This window comes from Prionailurus bengalensis, chromosome C1, assembly GCF_016509475.1.
Source record: "Prionailurus bengalensis isolate Pbe53 chromosome C1, Fcat_Pben_1.1_paternal_pri, whole genome shotgun sequence".
Lineage (NCBI taxonomy): Eukaryota > Metazoa > Chordata > Mammalia > Carnivora > Felidae > Prionailurus > Prionailurus bengalensis.
In genome coordinates, this window is record NC_057345.1 from 122,331,689 (window position 1) to 122,349,178 (window position 17,490).

The 17,490-nt window shown below is 35.7% G+C and overlaps 1 protein-coding gene across 1 annotated transcript in view; it reads right to left on the bottom strand.

Annotated features, from left to right (window-relative positions):
- DPP10 (dipeptidyl peptidase like 10) overlaps positions 1 to 17,490 on the bottom strand; it is a 640,613-nt gene that overhangs the window by 12,389 nt on the left and 610,734 nt on the right. Inside the window, exons 20-21 of the mRNA XM_043576604.1 lie at positions 5,889 to 6,083; positions 5,169 to 5,223 (exon numbers count right to left, since the gene is read on the bottom strand). Coding sequence (XP_043432539.1) covers positions 5,169 to 5,223; positions 5,889 to 6,083 — 250 coding nt within the window. The remainder of the gene's footprint in view (positions 1 to 5,168; positions 5,224 to 5,888; positions 6,084 to 17,490) is intronic.

Below are 17,490 nucleotides of genomic sequence, written 5' to 3' on the forward strand. Positions count from 1 at the left end.
AAATAAAAAGACTTAATGATAGTGAAAGCTGTTAAATAAAATTCTCTTTATAGCATTCAAAAACCTAACCCCAAAATACTGCTTTAATTTGATTTATTTCAACAAAATAACTTCTATTTTTAAAAGAAAAATAAACACTGGGAGGCGTTAGAATAAATTAAATTTTAATTGCTCACCTTCCTCTCTGCCATTTTATATTTATTCACTGAATGCAAGAATAGATCATAAAAGAGTTCTGAGAAAATACATTCTGGAAGAGGGTGGAAATCAGATATAAGTTCTAGCTGGATACAGTATTATAACTTTAATTATCAGAACAACTATCTATCAGGAAGATGCCAGAAAATGTGGGTCATCATATTGATTTAATCAAATAGGGGGTGTTTTTTATTTGCTATAGATCAAAAGTAGTTAATACTTAGGCTGTTCTGTTCAGTTGTGCTGTCATTTCATTGGTTTCTCAGTGATCGTATTTTTCCATTCGTTATGTCCTTTCCATTTGCAAAGCATTTTAGCATTAGAATCTATCTTTTATAAGTTGTTGTCCGGTGCATTTAAAGTATAGAAATGTTGCCTGAGTTTTTTTTTTTTTTTTTTTTATGTTAAAAACGATATACCCATAGTGGAAGAAACTGAATCTAATAGGTAGATGGACTTAGAGGAGCAGGCAGTAGAGTCTGTAATACCATTTTACTGAGGACTAACATTTTCATGTGCCTTGTGTTTTAAGATAATCATTGAGTTTTTTGAGTATTCCTGACAGAGTTCATGAATAGTCAAAAAGATATACTGATAGAATTTTAAAAAAAAGATATTTCCTGGGACGCCTGGATGGCTCAGTCAGTTAAGCATCTGACTTCAGCCCAGGTCATGATCTCAGGACTCTTGGGTTTGACCCCTGCATCAAGCTCTGTGCTGATAGCTCAGAGCCTGGAGCCTGCTTGGGATTCTGTGTGCGTGTGTGTGTGTGTGTGTGTGTCTCTCTCTCTCTCTCTCTCTCTCTCTCTTTCTCTCGCTCTCTGCCCCTCCCCCACTTGTGCTTGCTCCTTGCTCTCTCAAAAATAAAGAATAAAAAAATTAACAACAAAAAGATATTTCCTATCCTTAGATTCGTGATTCTTTGTAAACCACATATCACTTATAGTACACAATGAATTAATTTGAAATAAAAATACTGTACGTTAGGAGTAACAGTTTATTGCAGTTTTATTTTGCATTAAATCTTAATTTGTTTAATGTGATCACAAATTTTATCACAATTCTTACAATTCTGCCTTGATTGTTTCCTTCATATTCTATATATTAAAAGCTTCAACCTTTTAGAAGTGACTCCATGTTAGTAACAAGACCTATCCCAATGGAGAATATTTTATAGCTTTAAATAATTCCCTCCCTAAGTAAAGTTTTAACAAGTTTCCATATTCCTGTGTTTATACTTTTCTTTTTCTTTCTTTATATATATATATTTTTTGTTCCTAGATATCTGTGTTTCTTGCGTCCTCAAATTTCCCTGACTTAGATCAAACATGATTTCCTAGTGAAATCTTTCCTGTCTTATGAATGAAAATTGCTACCTTATCTTTATCTTGGGCCACCTATCTGCCTCTCTGCTTTATTTTTCTGAATTGTCCTATCATTAACTGACATTTCATATATTGTACTAAGTAAGTTGTCTTTTATTTATCTTTACTCACTGAACTAGAAATTCAAGAAAGCTTGTTTGTTTTTGTGACTGCTGTATGTCCAGCATATTCAGACATACTAGGCACATAGTACACACTTGATAAATGTTTATGGAATGAATTAATTTTATTCCCCATTGATGTAGCCTGGTAATCATAGCAACATCCATTCTATGTATCATGTTTACAGGTTTTGAATTTTGCCATCCATTTTCAATTCATATAGTTAGTCTTTTTCTTTTTTTTTAACATATAAGCGAGAAATTTTTTTCTAGAAGTTTTCTTACCATTAACATTTAGATATAATTTCTTGATAGAATGAACATTAAAATTATGACACATTATGTAAGGTTAGGTTAGGTTCTGGGGATAGCCACCTATTGGCACTGGTGGGAAAAACCTGAGGGACTAATGCAAAGGGATTTTGTGACTCAAATGAAAGGAAGACTGCTGAAAGTTAATAAGCTAGACATTCAACTCAATAATTTAAGAACAAAATAGATTTAAAAAGTAGAAGAAAGAAAATAATGATGGTAAGGGCAGAAATTAGGGAAATCGAATACAAAGATGAGAACAGCTAAGCCAAAATAAGGTTCATTAAAAAAGGAGGTGGGATGGGGGATGGAAGGGAGTCAAGCAGGGAGAAAAGAGCAAGTAAGAGAGAGTGTGCATGCAACCTAAGACAAGCAAAGGCAGAAAGGCACTAATAAACCAAACTGGGAGTCAAATGAGACCTTATCACCACAGTGAAATGATTAAACGTATAGTAAGACAGTATATACTATGCTTTAAAAATAGTCTTTAAACATATATGAAATGGAAACAATTATTTTAAAAGTACTAAAACTGACTTCAGAAGAAATGGAAAAATCTTGATAGTCTTGTATTGATTAAATCTATTTAAATATTAATTAAAATTTTCCAACAGAGAAAGAAACAGCCCCAGATATGTTTACAATCTAATTCCAGAAAACCAAGATGATTAGACCCCAGGCAATTTTATGAGTTTAGGATTGTTTTATTTGATATGGAAACAAAACAAGTACATTCCAAGAAAAAAAAATTACAAGACTTAAGAGTCTTGAAGCTAACAATGTTCCTTTGTATGCTCAGAAAGCCACCTTCTAAATTATAATTCAGTCACATAGGCATATTTGGTTAATTGGAAATGGAACATTTTTTTTCCATTTAAAATCTAATTATATTTCTTTGTTTATATCCTATGTCAGTCTTTCATAGATTTAGACTGTCAATTACCCTGAGGTTCATCAGCCCCCTAATAAAATGATAAATACGGGATTTTAAACTTCTAAATCTGAGGCTTAGAGCTTTATTTCTTCCTGTTTATAGACTAGCACTCAGCTTTCTAGTTAATATGAAGGACTTTCTAAGGTCTGTGCCAAGACTTCCTTTTGGTTTTGTCACTTTTCATTCCTTTATATGAGCCTTAATTATAGTCAATTATTTTATTTCATGTTCTTTGAACATTTACCTGAGAGCCTTCTCCTTGTCCTCTACTTGATGAATGACTTTCACTATCCAATTTATGTTTGACTTTTTCTATAAGGCATTTTACAACCTTTTGAATCTAAATTTCCATAAGTCCTTTGTAAATTATTACATATCTCAGGACCATTAAAGAGTAAAATGTTGTCAATTTTATGCGCTGTGTATGTGGTAACAAACACCTAATATAGTATTACCAACTTAACCACTTTTAGGTGCACAGTTCAGTAGTGTGTAGTGTATTGTGTCTTGTCTAGTGTCTGTATTGTGAAACAAATCTCCACAACTTTTTCATTTTCCAAATCTGAGATCCCATTACCTATTAAGCAACAAACTTTATGTTTCCCCTCCACCTAGCCCTTGGTAATCACCATTCCGCTCTCTGTCTTCATGAAATTGACTACTCTAGATATTTTATGTAAGTGGGACCACACAGTATTTGTCACTCTATGGTTCACTTCACTGAGCACAGTGTCCTCAAGGTTCATCCATGCTCTCGCATGTGATAAGTCTTCACTGTGCGCTTGTTAATTTGTTGAGAGTTTCCATTTCTTTGGAATGATCACTTTCTTAGACATTTCCATTATTTTGCTAATATCTTTCTTAGTAATGATGAGGGGGGAGTCGCCTGGGTGACTCAGTTCGTTAAGCACCCAACTTTGGCTGAGGTAATGAATTCACGGGTTCTTGCTTTTCCAGCCCCGCATTGACCTCTGTGCTGACAGCATGGAGTGTGGAGCCTGATTCAGATTCTGTGTCACCCTCGCTCTCTGCCCCTCCCCCACTCATGCTCTGTCTCTCTCTCTCTCAAAAATAAAATCAATATTAAATAATGTATAGGGGTAGGTTTTCATTTATTTATTTGTACTTGTGTCAGAGAAGCATTGTCCCTGTCAATCTCTTGAATATTGTGAAGGGCAAGAATACAATAAAGCAAAGACATGGTACGCTGCAGGTATCTGAAGTCAGGGGAGAGTGGTGGTGGTTTGGGCTGATTTACAATTTACTCATTTGTTAAATAGCTTTCCATATACCTATTTGTCAGTGAATACCACAAAAATTTACGCCCAGTGAAACTGTCGGTTATTCTGGTCCTGTATCTCTGAGTTCACTTATGGATAGTAAAACTTGTTTTATATTTAAATCCATGAACACCAATAATTTTCTTTGTCTCCAAACTAAAATAGTACTAGACCTCCTTCCTTTCATTTTAGTACCTGTATAGTGTCTAGCCTAGTGATATGCATAAACTAGGTGCTCAGTGAGTAGTATCTATGTGGAGTCTCTATCAACACTGTGAAAATGATATTGGACCTGACGTAAAATTACTGCAATGAGAAGTAAATATCACACAGAAAACACCACAAAGACCTAATTATGAATATTGGTCCTCTTTCAGTTTCTGAGCCATGTAAGTCATCCCTAAGGCTGTGGTACTTGATCCTTCTATAGAGAACACCCTGCCTCAAGAGATTGGTACAATTGGCTCCCTTTTGTTATTCAGGTATCAGCCTAAATATCACTTAATCCAAGGGGCCTTACTTGACCCCTTAATCTAAGAACATTAGCCCTTTCTAGAGTTAACTTGTGTCGACTTTTTTTGTTTTTTGGTTTCCTTGTAAGACTTGTCCATGCTATATGAAACCATGTTTTGCATTTATGTGTTTATCAAGTTCTTCTTTCTAGAAGATCTGCTTTACAAAAATAGATTTTGTTGTTGTTTAGTTGCTGCTCTACTTATAATACCAGCACCAATTGGATTATAGATAATTGCTGGATTAATAAATGACTGAATGTATATAGTATTAATTATAATATTACATTTTAAAGAATGGTACAGAGAGATTATAGTAAAATGGGGAAATTATATATGCACACATACACATGCACACATGTATAAACATATGTATATACCTATATATGTATAATACACATATGTAAATCTGTGCTTATATACATATGCATAACATTTCTATTTACCTTTCCAAAAATGCTTAATCTTTTGGAATCAATGTATGGCTGTTTCAGTAGAAATCTGCAATGAGGAAAAAAAAACCGTTATATTTTCTTGAGTTAAACATGCATGGGAATTCATTTTTGGCACCCACACACATGCAAATGTACACACAAAACCCAGAAGTCAAACCAGAAATACTTTAGTGGTTGGAGCTTTATCTTGCTACTCTAAGTGATGGTCCAGTTGTTTGGTCATCACCTGGTAGGAAGATACAAATGCTGAATTGGGGACCCCATTTCAGGCCTACAGATCTACATTTTGACAATATCCCAGCCAGTTTCTGTGTACTGGTTTAGAGAACCTACTAGTTTTCTAGGTCACTCCTGCCAGGGGGGGAATGGTGTCTGTGAAAGTTCAAGAATTATAGTTAACTGGGAAATAATAGACTTTGTAGGTTATTGTAAATAAATATTAGAGTGGTTTAATTAAGGTTGCTCCAATTTTTATAAATCTAAAGTGAATTTTAATTCCAAGGAGGCGGAAGTTCGATAATTGTTTTATTACCTGTGATGAGTGAAAAGTACTTGAAGAAATGAATGGAAGTCTATATGACTAACTTAGAAAATTGTCTATTCACTAAAGTACAGATTGCTGTACTAAAGTACATGATTCAGAGGTAATGTATCATATACCTAGCTTCTGTCATTAAAGGAAAAACAGTAGGAAAATGCGGACCCACTTACTTCACAGCTGCTATTTGGTCCTTTACTTCCACTGAACCTAACCTTCGATGAATCTCCTGCAGAATTTTCAGGCCCTGGAATCCACTTCCTCTGCCATCAAATCGTGCCGTGATAACATTATCTGTGTCAACAAGTACTGAATCCCAGTCAATGTGGAACTTATCTGTAACCAGCTGGCCTCCTGGTTCTTCATCCCTGTAAATACCAACACATTGGACCAAAACAAGAGCAATTGACCATGTGGTAGAAATTTTAGCTTTCGCACTTACTATTTCAAAATTTTGGAAAAGACCTAGGTTGCCTATTAAAATTTCTGTTAATCCTTGATAAGAAGCCTGAAAGTATCTGTTAATCCTTGATAAGAAACCTGAAAGTATAATGCCATTTTCCTTTGTAAAATTTCAAATGAAAAGTTCTCTAATGCACTGAAAACATGAAACACGATTTAAAACTGTTCATACGAGATTATTGTAACTCATTTTTCAAATGAGAGAAAGGAAGAAAAATACATTAACTTTCCATAAGCATTTCTAAAGAACAATGATCAAGTTGACATACGGGCCCTACTTTATTGGATTTCTTCCAGATAGTGTGTTTTATAAATGTCTTGGAGATGGTGTACAAAGGCTAAAGGATCTGTTAGCAGAACCAGTTATGGAGACTTAATAATAGTTTAACAAGCATTAAAAAGACAACAGACCCAAAATGAAGTCACTTATATTAAATTCCAAAACTTAATAAAGCCTAACCTAATTGCACTTCTAGCCTCTCCCAGAACTGGAATTTTAAACCAATGAAAATCAGGAATTTCCTGTTCAGTATTATGAAGTAATCTACATGTTAAGACCCCTCCCATAGCCCCCATCTTCCCCTTAATGGAAGGTGACCTAGGCTGAAACAATCTTTTGTGTTCTTTTGCTAAAACCCTTCTTGTCCCACCCCATTTCTGCCTATAAAATCCTTCCATTTTGTACAGGTCCTTGGGGATTCTATTTGCTAGACGGGATGCTACCCAAATCAGGAATCCTGAATAAAGCCAACTAGATCTTTAAACTACTCAGTTGAATTTTGTTTCTTGACACAATAAATGGACAATCCTAAAGACTTTCTGACTCAAATAGAAATACTACATTAATATACCCTGAATTTGTTTTTGTGGTAGAATTCTCACTGAGAAATTAAGCATACATTGAGGAAATACGGTTTTTCATCACTAAAGTTAACTAAAAAAGAGAGACACAGATGTTTGAAAAATTTGAAAACTAGAAGTAAAGAAGGACACACAAGTTATAAAGCATGAACATTGTCTCTGGCAGGAAAAAGTGGTACAACTTTAAAATGTCCAATTATAGTGGTACTTATTATTTTACTTTCTAGAATATAGAAAAGGGAAAAAAAGCAGAATCTCATAAACTCACAGATAATCTAGGTCCAAACATAGTTATAGTTCAAACGTTCATTTGTCCATGTGATAGATTTAAAGAGCATCAACATCTAATTTTCTGAGAACATCTCCAATTTTAGTTGATCTGTGTACCAGAAATCTTTACCCTATTCACTCTTGTAAGGATACCAATCTCTTGACTTCTTGTTTATATAAATATGTTGCTTAGAAGCACCAGTATATACCAATACATAAATTAACCCCCATCAACAAGCTTCTAGGTTATCAAATTTGCTAAGGAAAATAACTTCCGGGCAGCAAATAGAACTGAACAGATACAGGGGCTATGTGAGATCAGTGAGTTAGGTAAAGGAGGAGGTAGGAAATAGGAAAAAAAAAATAGGACAATTAAAATTTACTAAATGCTTTTATAGGCTACATTTTGTCTCTGAAAATCTACATGTTGAATCTCTAACACCTACTGTCTCAGAATGTAACTGTATTTGGAGATAGTGCCTTTCTAGTGGTGATTCAGTTGAAATGAGGACATTAGGGTTGGCCCTAATCCATCTGACTAGTATCCTTATAAGAGAAAACTAGTACACAACAGAGACCCTAGGGACATGAACCAGGCAGAAGAAAGACTTTGTGAAGAGACACGAGGGAAACCAACTGCAAGCCAAGGAGAGAGGTCTCAAAAGGAATAAAATCTTCTGACACCTTGACTTTGACTTATATTGTCCAGAACTGTCATAAAATAAATTTTTATTGTTTAGCATACCCAGCCCTATTAAAGTAATAAAAATGTCTTCTGTGGTTTAAGTACTTGAGATCCATTATTTTACTTACTATACACTACCAGAATTTATTTAACCTTTCTGGGGATGAAGTTGTCTTTTGCATGGCTTATTTCCTGCATTATTCCTCCTATACTGTAAATAAACTGTCCCATGAAAGTGTTTAATCATGATCTCCCACCATCCCCCCCAAGTCACATAATTAGTGGTGATCCTGTGAGCCAAATCTAGATCTGTTTGGTCTTTCCACGGTGTCTTCAATCTTTAACTCTTCTTGTGATTTTATTTTTAATTTAATTTAGTTTTTACAGCATTAGCTCTTGATCAGTTTATTAGGAATTTTTACTACACATACCCACGTGCTTGTTCTAATTGCTAGAGTTCTAATTGCCTAGTTCAGGACAAAGTGCAGAATTGCTAGTTTTTCCAGATTCCCAGGTGATACTAATATAACTTGTCTATCCATTGAGAAGTACCATGAATCATTATGCCTAGCACAGTTTGTGGTACCTGAACACAGAAAAGGCTGTTTACCTAGATTTTTTCAGGGAAAGTATACTCATGTGAAGTTTAAAATGGAAGGACTTTTAAAAAGCCTTTAGTTTATGAGGGCTGATGGGGGGTGGGAGGGAGGGGAGGGTGGGTGATGGGTATTGAGGAGGGCACCTGTTGGGATGAGCACTGGGTGTTGTATGGAAACCAATTTGACAATAAATTTCATATATTTAAAAAAAAATAAAATGGAGAACATTTACACAAAAAAATTAAAAAAAAAATGAAAAGCCTTTAGTTTAAATAAAGGGACTATATTTTGAAGCTTGGGGATTTATTGCAAATATTAGCAAAACATTCACTTCAATGATTAACTTCAATTTTTTTTTAAATTTTTTTAACATTTATTTATTTTTGAGTCAGAGAGAGACAGAGCATGAACGGGGGAGGGCCAGAGAGAGAGGGAGACACAGTATCTGAAACAGGCTCCAGGCTCTGAGCTGTCAGCACAGAGCCTGATGCGGGGCCCGAACTCAGGAGCCGCGAGATCATGACCTGAGCCGAAGTCGGACGCTTAACCGACTGAGCCACCCAGGCGCCCCGCCCCTTAACTTCAATTTTTAAACTTAGTAAAAATATGACCAGATGGTCATCCTTTACTCTGAATGTTGATAGGCAGGACGCTAAGGCTCAAAGACTCTTTGTGTCCTTGTCTTTAATACTGGCAAAATACTGGCTTCGTTGTCTCAAAGAGTTTTGTGTGCATTACATGGCATAATGTATTTGAAATATTTTACAAAATATAGTAAGAAATGTAAAACAATGTTTAGATTTATCACACAGTAGAAACCTGTTGCTTTTCTCTTTGTGAGCAGTTTTGCTTATATTGAGCATATTTCCTTGCAGTTAAAAAACAAAACAAAAAAACCCAAAAAACTATATAAAGGCTTTGGGCCAGTTGTGCAGAAATCAAACTGGGCAGTATCTGTGGATAAAGGTAATGTGTCATGTCATGTGACGTATTATGTCAGATGGACCAATGATACCTAAAGACTTCTAAGAAAATATAAAACAGTAATGAACAGACCCTTTGGAGTGAGATCACACTGTAAAATGTTTTGTTGATATGTAAGATAATAGTTTTCCAATTTATATATGAACCCCATTGCATTGTTCACAGCAGTTTAATGAGTTGAGTTCAAAGCTAATGTAAGTGTAGACAAAATGTTAATCATAGACATTTTATGGCAGGCAAATTATCTTAAGATACAGTTTAAAATAAGGCACATTTTTCAAACTTAATGATTAATAAATGTTTGTAGATTTTTATAAACAAAAACCTTTAATCCCTTAAAGTTTGCAATACCCAATGAAAAAATACAATTCCACTCCTTTGGTATTTTCTCTTAATTGCCATGTTTAACTTCAACATTGTCTTTACAGTTTTTCAGTGTTAGAATACAAAATGATATCAATACATTACCAAAGATCTTAACACATTTCTCCATCTAGTTGGGTTTATTGTTTGTTCTTTTTTGGTGTATGTTACAAGCATATCTATTTCAAGATGAGTTATCAAAGAACATGAATTATGCTAAGCATTGTCCTTATAAGGAAAAAGCCAGACAATTGCAGGAACGGGGTGAAGATTCTTCACAAAGTGTTGAGCAAGAAATACTAGATTATTTTTCTGCAAATGAAGGCAAAAAATATTGCTTATTCGGTGAGATAGAAATAGTAAGACACGTGGCAGTGAGAATGACCACAAAGAAGTACTCCAAATCACCCACCGATAAGAGGCGGCCACGATTCATGTATTTTGGTCATGTACAATTGGTGAGCTCCAGTTTATTTTGTTCCCTTTTGTCTTTCTCTGAGTGTCATCTTCATCTTTTTTTTTTTTAATATGAAATTTATTGACAAATTGGTTTCCATACAACACCCAGTGCTCATCCCAAAAGGTGCCCTCCTCAATACCCATCACCTACCCTCTCCTCCCTCCCACCCCCCATCAACCCTCAGTTTGTTCTCAGTTTTTAACAGTCTCTTATGCTTTGGCTGTCTCGCACTCTAACCTCTTTTTTTTTTTTTCCTTCCCCTCCCCCATGGGTTCCTGTTAAGTTTCTCAGGATCCACATAAGAGTGAAACCATATGGTATCTTTCTCTGTATGGCTTATTTCACTTAGCATCACACTCTCCAGGTCCATCCACGTTGCTACAAAAGGCCATATTTCATTTTTTCTCATTGCCACGTAATATTCCATTGTGTATATAAACCACAATTTCTTTATCCATTCATCAGTTGATGGACATTTAGGCTCTTTCCATAATTTGGCTATTGTTGAGAGTGCTGCTATGAACATTGGGGTACAAGTGGCCCTGTGCATCAGTACTCCTGTATCCCTTGGATAAATTCCTAGCAGTGCTATTGCTGGGTCATAGGTTAGGTCTATTTTTAACTTTCTGAGGAACCTCCACACTGCTTTCCAGAGCGGTGATCTTCATCTTTGTAAATTTTTTTTAAGATCTAAGTGTTTATATATAATTTTTAAAAATCTTATTCTAGTATAGTTAACATATGGTATTGTATTAGGTTCAGGTCATCTTCCTGCACTATTTTATCTCTGTCTCTGAAAACTCTGGGGACCCATAGAAAGGAGGGCGTTTCAAGGCTGAGAGTAGGGACATACAATTTTGTTCAAAAGCTGTGGTAAAAGAACAATTACATCTGTTTTAAGCAGTGGAAAGATCACAACATTTATTTCCTAACACAGGTAGAAAAATAAAATTAATACTAAGTTTTTCTTAGAGGTTAAGTTCTTGGGAGACAGGCTCCTCATTTATTTCAATACCTTCAACACTACATGTGCCTGAGTGGATGAAGAGTTCAAGATATGGGCATATAGTAAAATATAGAAAGGAAGATGAGATTTATACATGATATTTAACAGACCTTTAAAATGACAAAACAATCTTTATGACCTAACAGAATACCTATACCAAACCTGAATTAAAGTGTGAAGAACAATCAAATTGTTCAGACTGCAATGTTTGGTCAAGTTCACAAAGTGCTACTTAAATTCATGTACGGAGCTTGAATTTATGTTCAGAAAACTTAGATTTTGGTCCTGACTTTGTTAGGAAGTGCTGAGTTTCCCTGAGTAATTATATGCTGTTTTTATTTTTACTGTTCTTGTTTGTAAAATACTATGTTGTAAATAGTTAAGATTATGTACAGTACATTTTTAAAAGCCTTTCCCTAACAGTAAAGCTAAGGTTATAATAAATGGAAGGGAAATAGATTTTTTTAAGGTGGGGAAGGGGAGAGGGAGAGGGACAATCTTAAGCAGTCTCCACACTCAGCACAGAGCCAGACATGGGGCTCGATCCCATGACCCTGGGTTCATGACCTGAACCGAAATCAAGTTGATGCCCAACTGAATGTGCCACTCAGGTGCCCGAAGAAAATATTTTCTAACGAGTACTCTTTACTTGACCGATCCATTGCGTGGCAGAATTTGTTTTCCTACATGGCAGAATTTTAAAGCTGCTGTACTGATAGCTGTGTATCTGTCCAGTGGGATGTGAGAGGAGGAGACACAGAATTGCTTAGTCACCTCGGTTCTTTCCTCTTTCTGGGCCTAGAATAGATAGATTTCAGCTGCATGAAAGCTAGATGAAAGCTAGAATCATTGACAACTAAGTGTTGCAATTTTATTTTAGATAGGATAGACTTAAAACGTGTGAAAGGAAGGGAAAAGAATACAATGGAAGGTGAGCTTAGGGAAAACAAAAATGAAACTGATGCCACAAAGAGCCATCGCCACACTAAATTTTTAAGGAAAATCAATTGTCAACCCTTCTGGTTTTGTCTTTAGGAGATCCTTCATTTCATAATTGGTGAGTTTTACAGGACATTAGCCTTAAACAGTATTTTCTTTGCCTTAATATGAATTTTACTAAATAGAAGTTTATAGTTAGGGATAATTTAGTTGTAACATATATGAAGTTTGACCTCTTTGAAGCAATACATACATACATACATATGTATGTGGGCTAAAGGCCTCTTGGCCGATTCCTTCTATTTCATAGTTTATGATCCTTAGATTTCTTCTCATGGATGGATTGTCCTACATGCAGAATGGCAGAATGAGTTTTGTTGTATATTTACTATATCATATGAGAATTATTATTTTTGCCTGTCAGAGAACTGCTTCTTGTCCACATGCCCCTCTTCTTCCATTAGGAGTATTACTAATATCTGTAAATTTCTGATCTGTGGTTTGTTTATAATACAATTTTGGCTGAATATCATAACTAGTTCTGCTGTCATGCTGACAGCAGAGAGCCCAATGTGGAGCTCGAACTCACGAACCACAAGATCATGACCTGAGTCGGATGCTTAACCAACTGAGCCACCCAGGCACCCCATGATATGGTCCAGGTTATTTAGGCCTCTACTTAGACCCTTTCTTACACTGGCAAAGCCCGTGTTTCTGGTGGTCGTAATGATAAAGCCTAGTTAAGAATACATACAAAATTAGGCTTATCAACCAAATACTCAAATTGTATTACTCTTCAACACTTGTGTTCATATACTTGCATTCATAGATCCTGTTCACATTAAACCTTTTAGAAAAACTACCTGCATCAATCCACTGGAATTAGGGATTGCAGGGGTGTGGGAGTTCCATCCTGGAAAGAGCACAGGGTGGTATGATGGTAAAACCAAAGTGAGTTGAGCCCAGGTCCAGTGGCTTTAGACAAATTACTTCCCTTCCCTATGCCTAAGTCCCTAAGTTTGCTTATCTTTGGTGTAGAGGATGATAATAAGACTGTCTCCCTAGTAAAATAATGGCAAGGATTAAATGAGAAAAAAAATATATATGCAAACATAGCACAGTGTCTGGTTCTTGATAGATACTAAATATTAATTAACCCAGTTCTGTCCAATGCTATAGGACTTGACCTTTTCATTTTCTGTTTCCCTCTTGGAAGCTGAGCTGCCATATCTGGTGATTCCCTAGGCAATTCTGCATTGATAATTCCTGAGCCTTTGTTTAACAATAGTCAAGTTTTTTTTATTTTGCTTAGTCTAAGGAACAAATTCAGTTGCATTAAAAATGTTCTAGGGGCGCCTGGGTGGCGCAGTCGGTTAAGCGTCCGACTTCAGCCAGGTCACGATCTCGCGGTCCGTGAGTTCGAGCCCCGCGTCAGGCTCTGGGCTGATGGCTCAGAGCCTGGAGCCTGTTTCCGATTCTGTGTCTCCCTCTCTCTCTGCCCCTCCCCCGTTCATGCTCTGTCTCTCTCTGTCCCAAAAATAAATAAACGTTTAAAAAAAATTTTTTTAAATAAAAATGTTCTACTTTGGGGGCACCTGGGTGGCTCAGTCAGTTAAGCGTCCAGCTCTTGATTTCTGCTCAGGTCAGGATCTACAGGTTGGTGAGATAAAGCCTTGCATTGGGCTCTGCACTGGCAGTGAAGAGCTTCCTTGGGATTCTCAATCTCTCTTTGCCCCTCTCTTGCTCATGTTCTCACTCTTTCTCAAAATAAATAAACTTAAAAACAAACAAAAGTTCTGCTTTTCACAGGGGTGGGTCTTTCAGTTAATTAGAATGAAAGATGTGTATATGTAGACGTGTGTGTGTGTGTGTGTGTGTGTGTGTGTGTGTGTCTATTTGGTTACTTTCCACACATGGCTATGTGTTTGTACTATGTGCATCCCTGTATGTGTAAGTTCTTTCTTTTGCTTCCACAGATGTATAATTTTTCTAGCACCAAAAATAAAAAATAAAAATAGATAAAAACAGAAAAATCTTACCCTGGTATACTTTTCTGGATTATAAAATGTATGCCATAGAAATTAGTTTTTTTTTTTTAAGGCATTATTTTTTTTTTCAGTAAGTTTTCTTTATATTGAAAACGCTGTTGAGATAAGTAATACTTTTTCTTGATCAGAATTTGGATCTTGAATTTGGGAGGGTATTTTATGTTAGTAAAATGGGATCTGTTTTTTCATCCTTCCACTACCCTGCTACTCCTTTCTCCCACTTCCTGTTTTTTAAGGTTTGTTTCTTTGTTTTGAGAGAGAGAGAGAGAGAGAGAGAGAGAGCGCGAGCAAGCATGCACAAATGGGGGAGGGACAGAGAAAGAGAATCCCAAGCAGGCTCCATGCTATCAGTGCCCTCTTCCTAATTTTTAATAAGTAGCCTTTCTCATATCAGGTTCAATTTCTATTAAAGGTATTCTTCCTTGCTTTGAAAGGAATTTAATCATATTTTGTTCTTTGGTTTCTCTTGATTAAAAGCCACAGATTATACCCTTAGCATGATACAAAAATTGCATAATGATTATCATTAGTGCAGTGAAGAAAAAGCAGAATCCAGTTCATTAAATCAAGTTATTTCTATTGTTGTAGGAAGCTGAAAAATGAAAAACTTATCAGAATGCAGGATGAAACACTGAACAGCATGGATATTAATGAACCAGCTATAAAACTCAAAAATGGACTGTTAGTATTATCCACACAAAATTAACCTCAGGATAAACATCTAAGCACATGAAAATATTGGAAGAGAACCAATGGAAAAGGGCCTCAGGGATATCTTACAGATAGAAATTGTGCAATAAAATGAGAGCAAGTTCCAATCTCCTAATCATCTCTGCTGTCAAAGTCTTACTACATTAATTCGTATCCATTGGCCAGTTTCCATTTGGGATAATTTCTAACAAATGGGTGAGGAGGTAGAAAGGAAGGAATTTGCTGATCTTTAGTTTCAATTACTAGGAATGCCTGTATCATCACTGAGGTAAAACAGCATTTGATCCCCTTCCTTGGACCTCTTTAGAGAGGGTCACAGTCAAAAGAAAGTTTAGCACATTGCATAAATGGATCACTCAGAGGAGAATCAACCTCATTCTTTATTTTATATAACTGTTAGGTAAATCTCTTATACAGTAGGCCCACTTCACTATCTTTTACATATGAGCAATTACATTCTCAAAAGGAATTTGGAATTCTTAGCTGAAAGAGAATTAAGAATTTAAGGTTTTAAAAGCCTTGGGGTGCCTGGGTGGCTCAGTCAGTTAAGCATCCAGCTTCGGCTCAGGTCATGATCTTGTGGTTTGTGAGTTCGAGCCCCACGTCAGGCTCTGGGTTGACAGCTCAGAGCCTGGAGCCTGCTTCGGATTCTGTGTCTCCCTCTCTCTCTGCCCCTCCCCTGCTCATGTTCTGTCTCTCTCTGTCTCAAAAATAAATAAAACATTTAAAAAATAAATAAAATAAAGGCCTTTTTTTTCCAAGTCCTGACTCTGGGCCTTTTCCCGAATTTATACCATATCTTTTGAAGGTTTTTATCCTTAGAAATTTTAGGGAAAAGTAGTAAAAGTCTGAAAGTGTACCTTTTGGCTAAGTGTTCACCTTTTAGTGTATGTCTAACATGTGACACGTTACCTACCACTTCTGATTAAAACATCTGCCCTATTATACTCATTGGACAAAATAAAATAACGTATAAGCATTGTAAACTGCATGATACACAGATGATTTTTTACAAGAATATCCACACGTATGAAGCTATATGTGTATTATATATATGTATACATATCTTTTTATACTTTTAATTCTTTTTTAAATTAATTTATTTTGAGAGAAAGCACAGCAAGGGAAGGGCAGAGAGAGAGGGAGAAAGAGAATCTCAAGAAGGTTCCACACCACCAGCACAGAGCCTGATGTGGTGCTCAAACTCAGGAACGTGAGATCATGACCTGAGCTGAAACCAAGAGTTGGACACTTAACTGACTGAGCCACCCAGGCACCCCTTATGCTTTAATTCTTAAAGATGCAGCAGGTTCTGTTCGGCGTGTGTTCAGTTGATCTGCTGTATTTCATGTGATGGATTAAAAGGGAAATGAGGGCGACATAGACATCACTGTGGTTTCTGCACAGCTTTTCCAAAGACATTAATATTTGCAGGTAGTCAGAAACACACTTTCTTAAGATGAAAGGGAAAGCCCTCGCAATATATTAAGACTTCAAGAAAAAATGTGAAACTCAGTAGAAGCACCTTGATTAAGGGCATGTTACGGATGGCATAGTAGCTCTCAAAATCACTGGGTCCCTCTGCATTAGGCTATTTGATGACAACTGAGAGTTCTGATTATAGATGTTGCAAAAACAGGGAATAGAATAAATAGTGAATGAAACAGGGCACACCTAGATTTGGTTTGTAATTTTTATAAAAATGGTACAATAAAAAATGGCTGAAAGAGAATGCTCTCAAAGAGGAAGTGCCCATTTCCAGGTTGAATAAAATGGAGTAACTCTAGATTAAAAATGCTATTTGATTTAACCCTACAAGAATTTTACTAGGAATCTTAACGTCTGAATTGTGGTTTTGTTTACAAAAGTTTAATAGTTTTGAATTTCTTCCCCAGTCTCATTTCTCCTAGATACTCTGTAAATGTTAGCATGTGATTTTGTATAATACTTGTTTCTTAGTAATATATGTGTGATGTCATAAAAGAAAAGCCTTTCCTTCTGGCAGAGCTTCTAATCCTCATTGATACTCCTTAATTCTGCTTTGCCTGTATGCTGTATAGTCTTATATGAATGTTTTTATATTTAAGGCAAAAGGGAAGAAGATTTGAGAACCCTCAAATAACACGTCATTGATGTACTCTAACTTGGGGTTTTGTTAGATTATCAAAGGAGAAAGTTTCTCAGCATCTTTGATTTAACTTTTCAAATACATGTTAAACTAGTAACATACTTAATATTTTCTTCTATTGTGGATTTTAGAAAAAAAATAATTAAACCAGAAAAAGAGAATGATTTAAATATAGGTATATTCTTACATTTATGACCCAGTGTATGACCATCAAAACTTTAGAAACAGTAAATTAGCAAATATTTTTTTTTATGAAAAG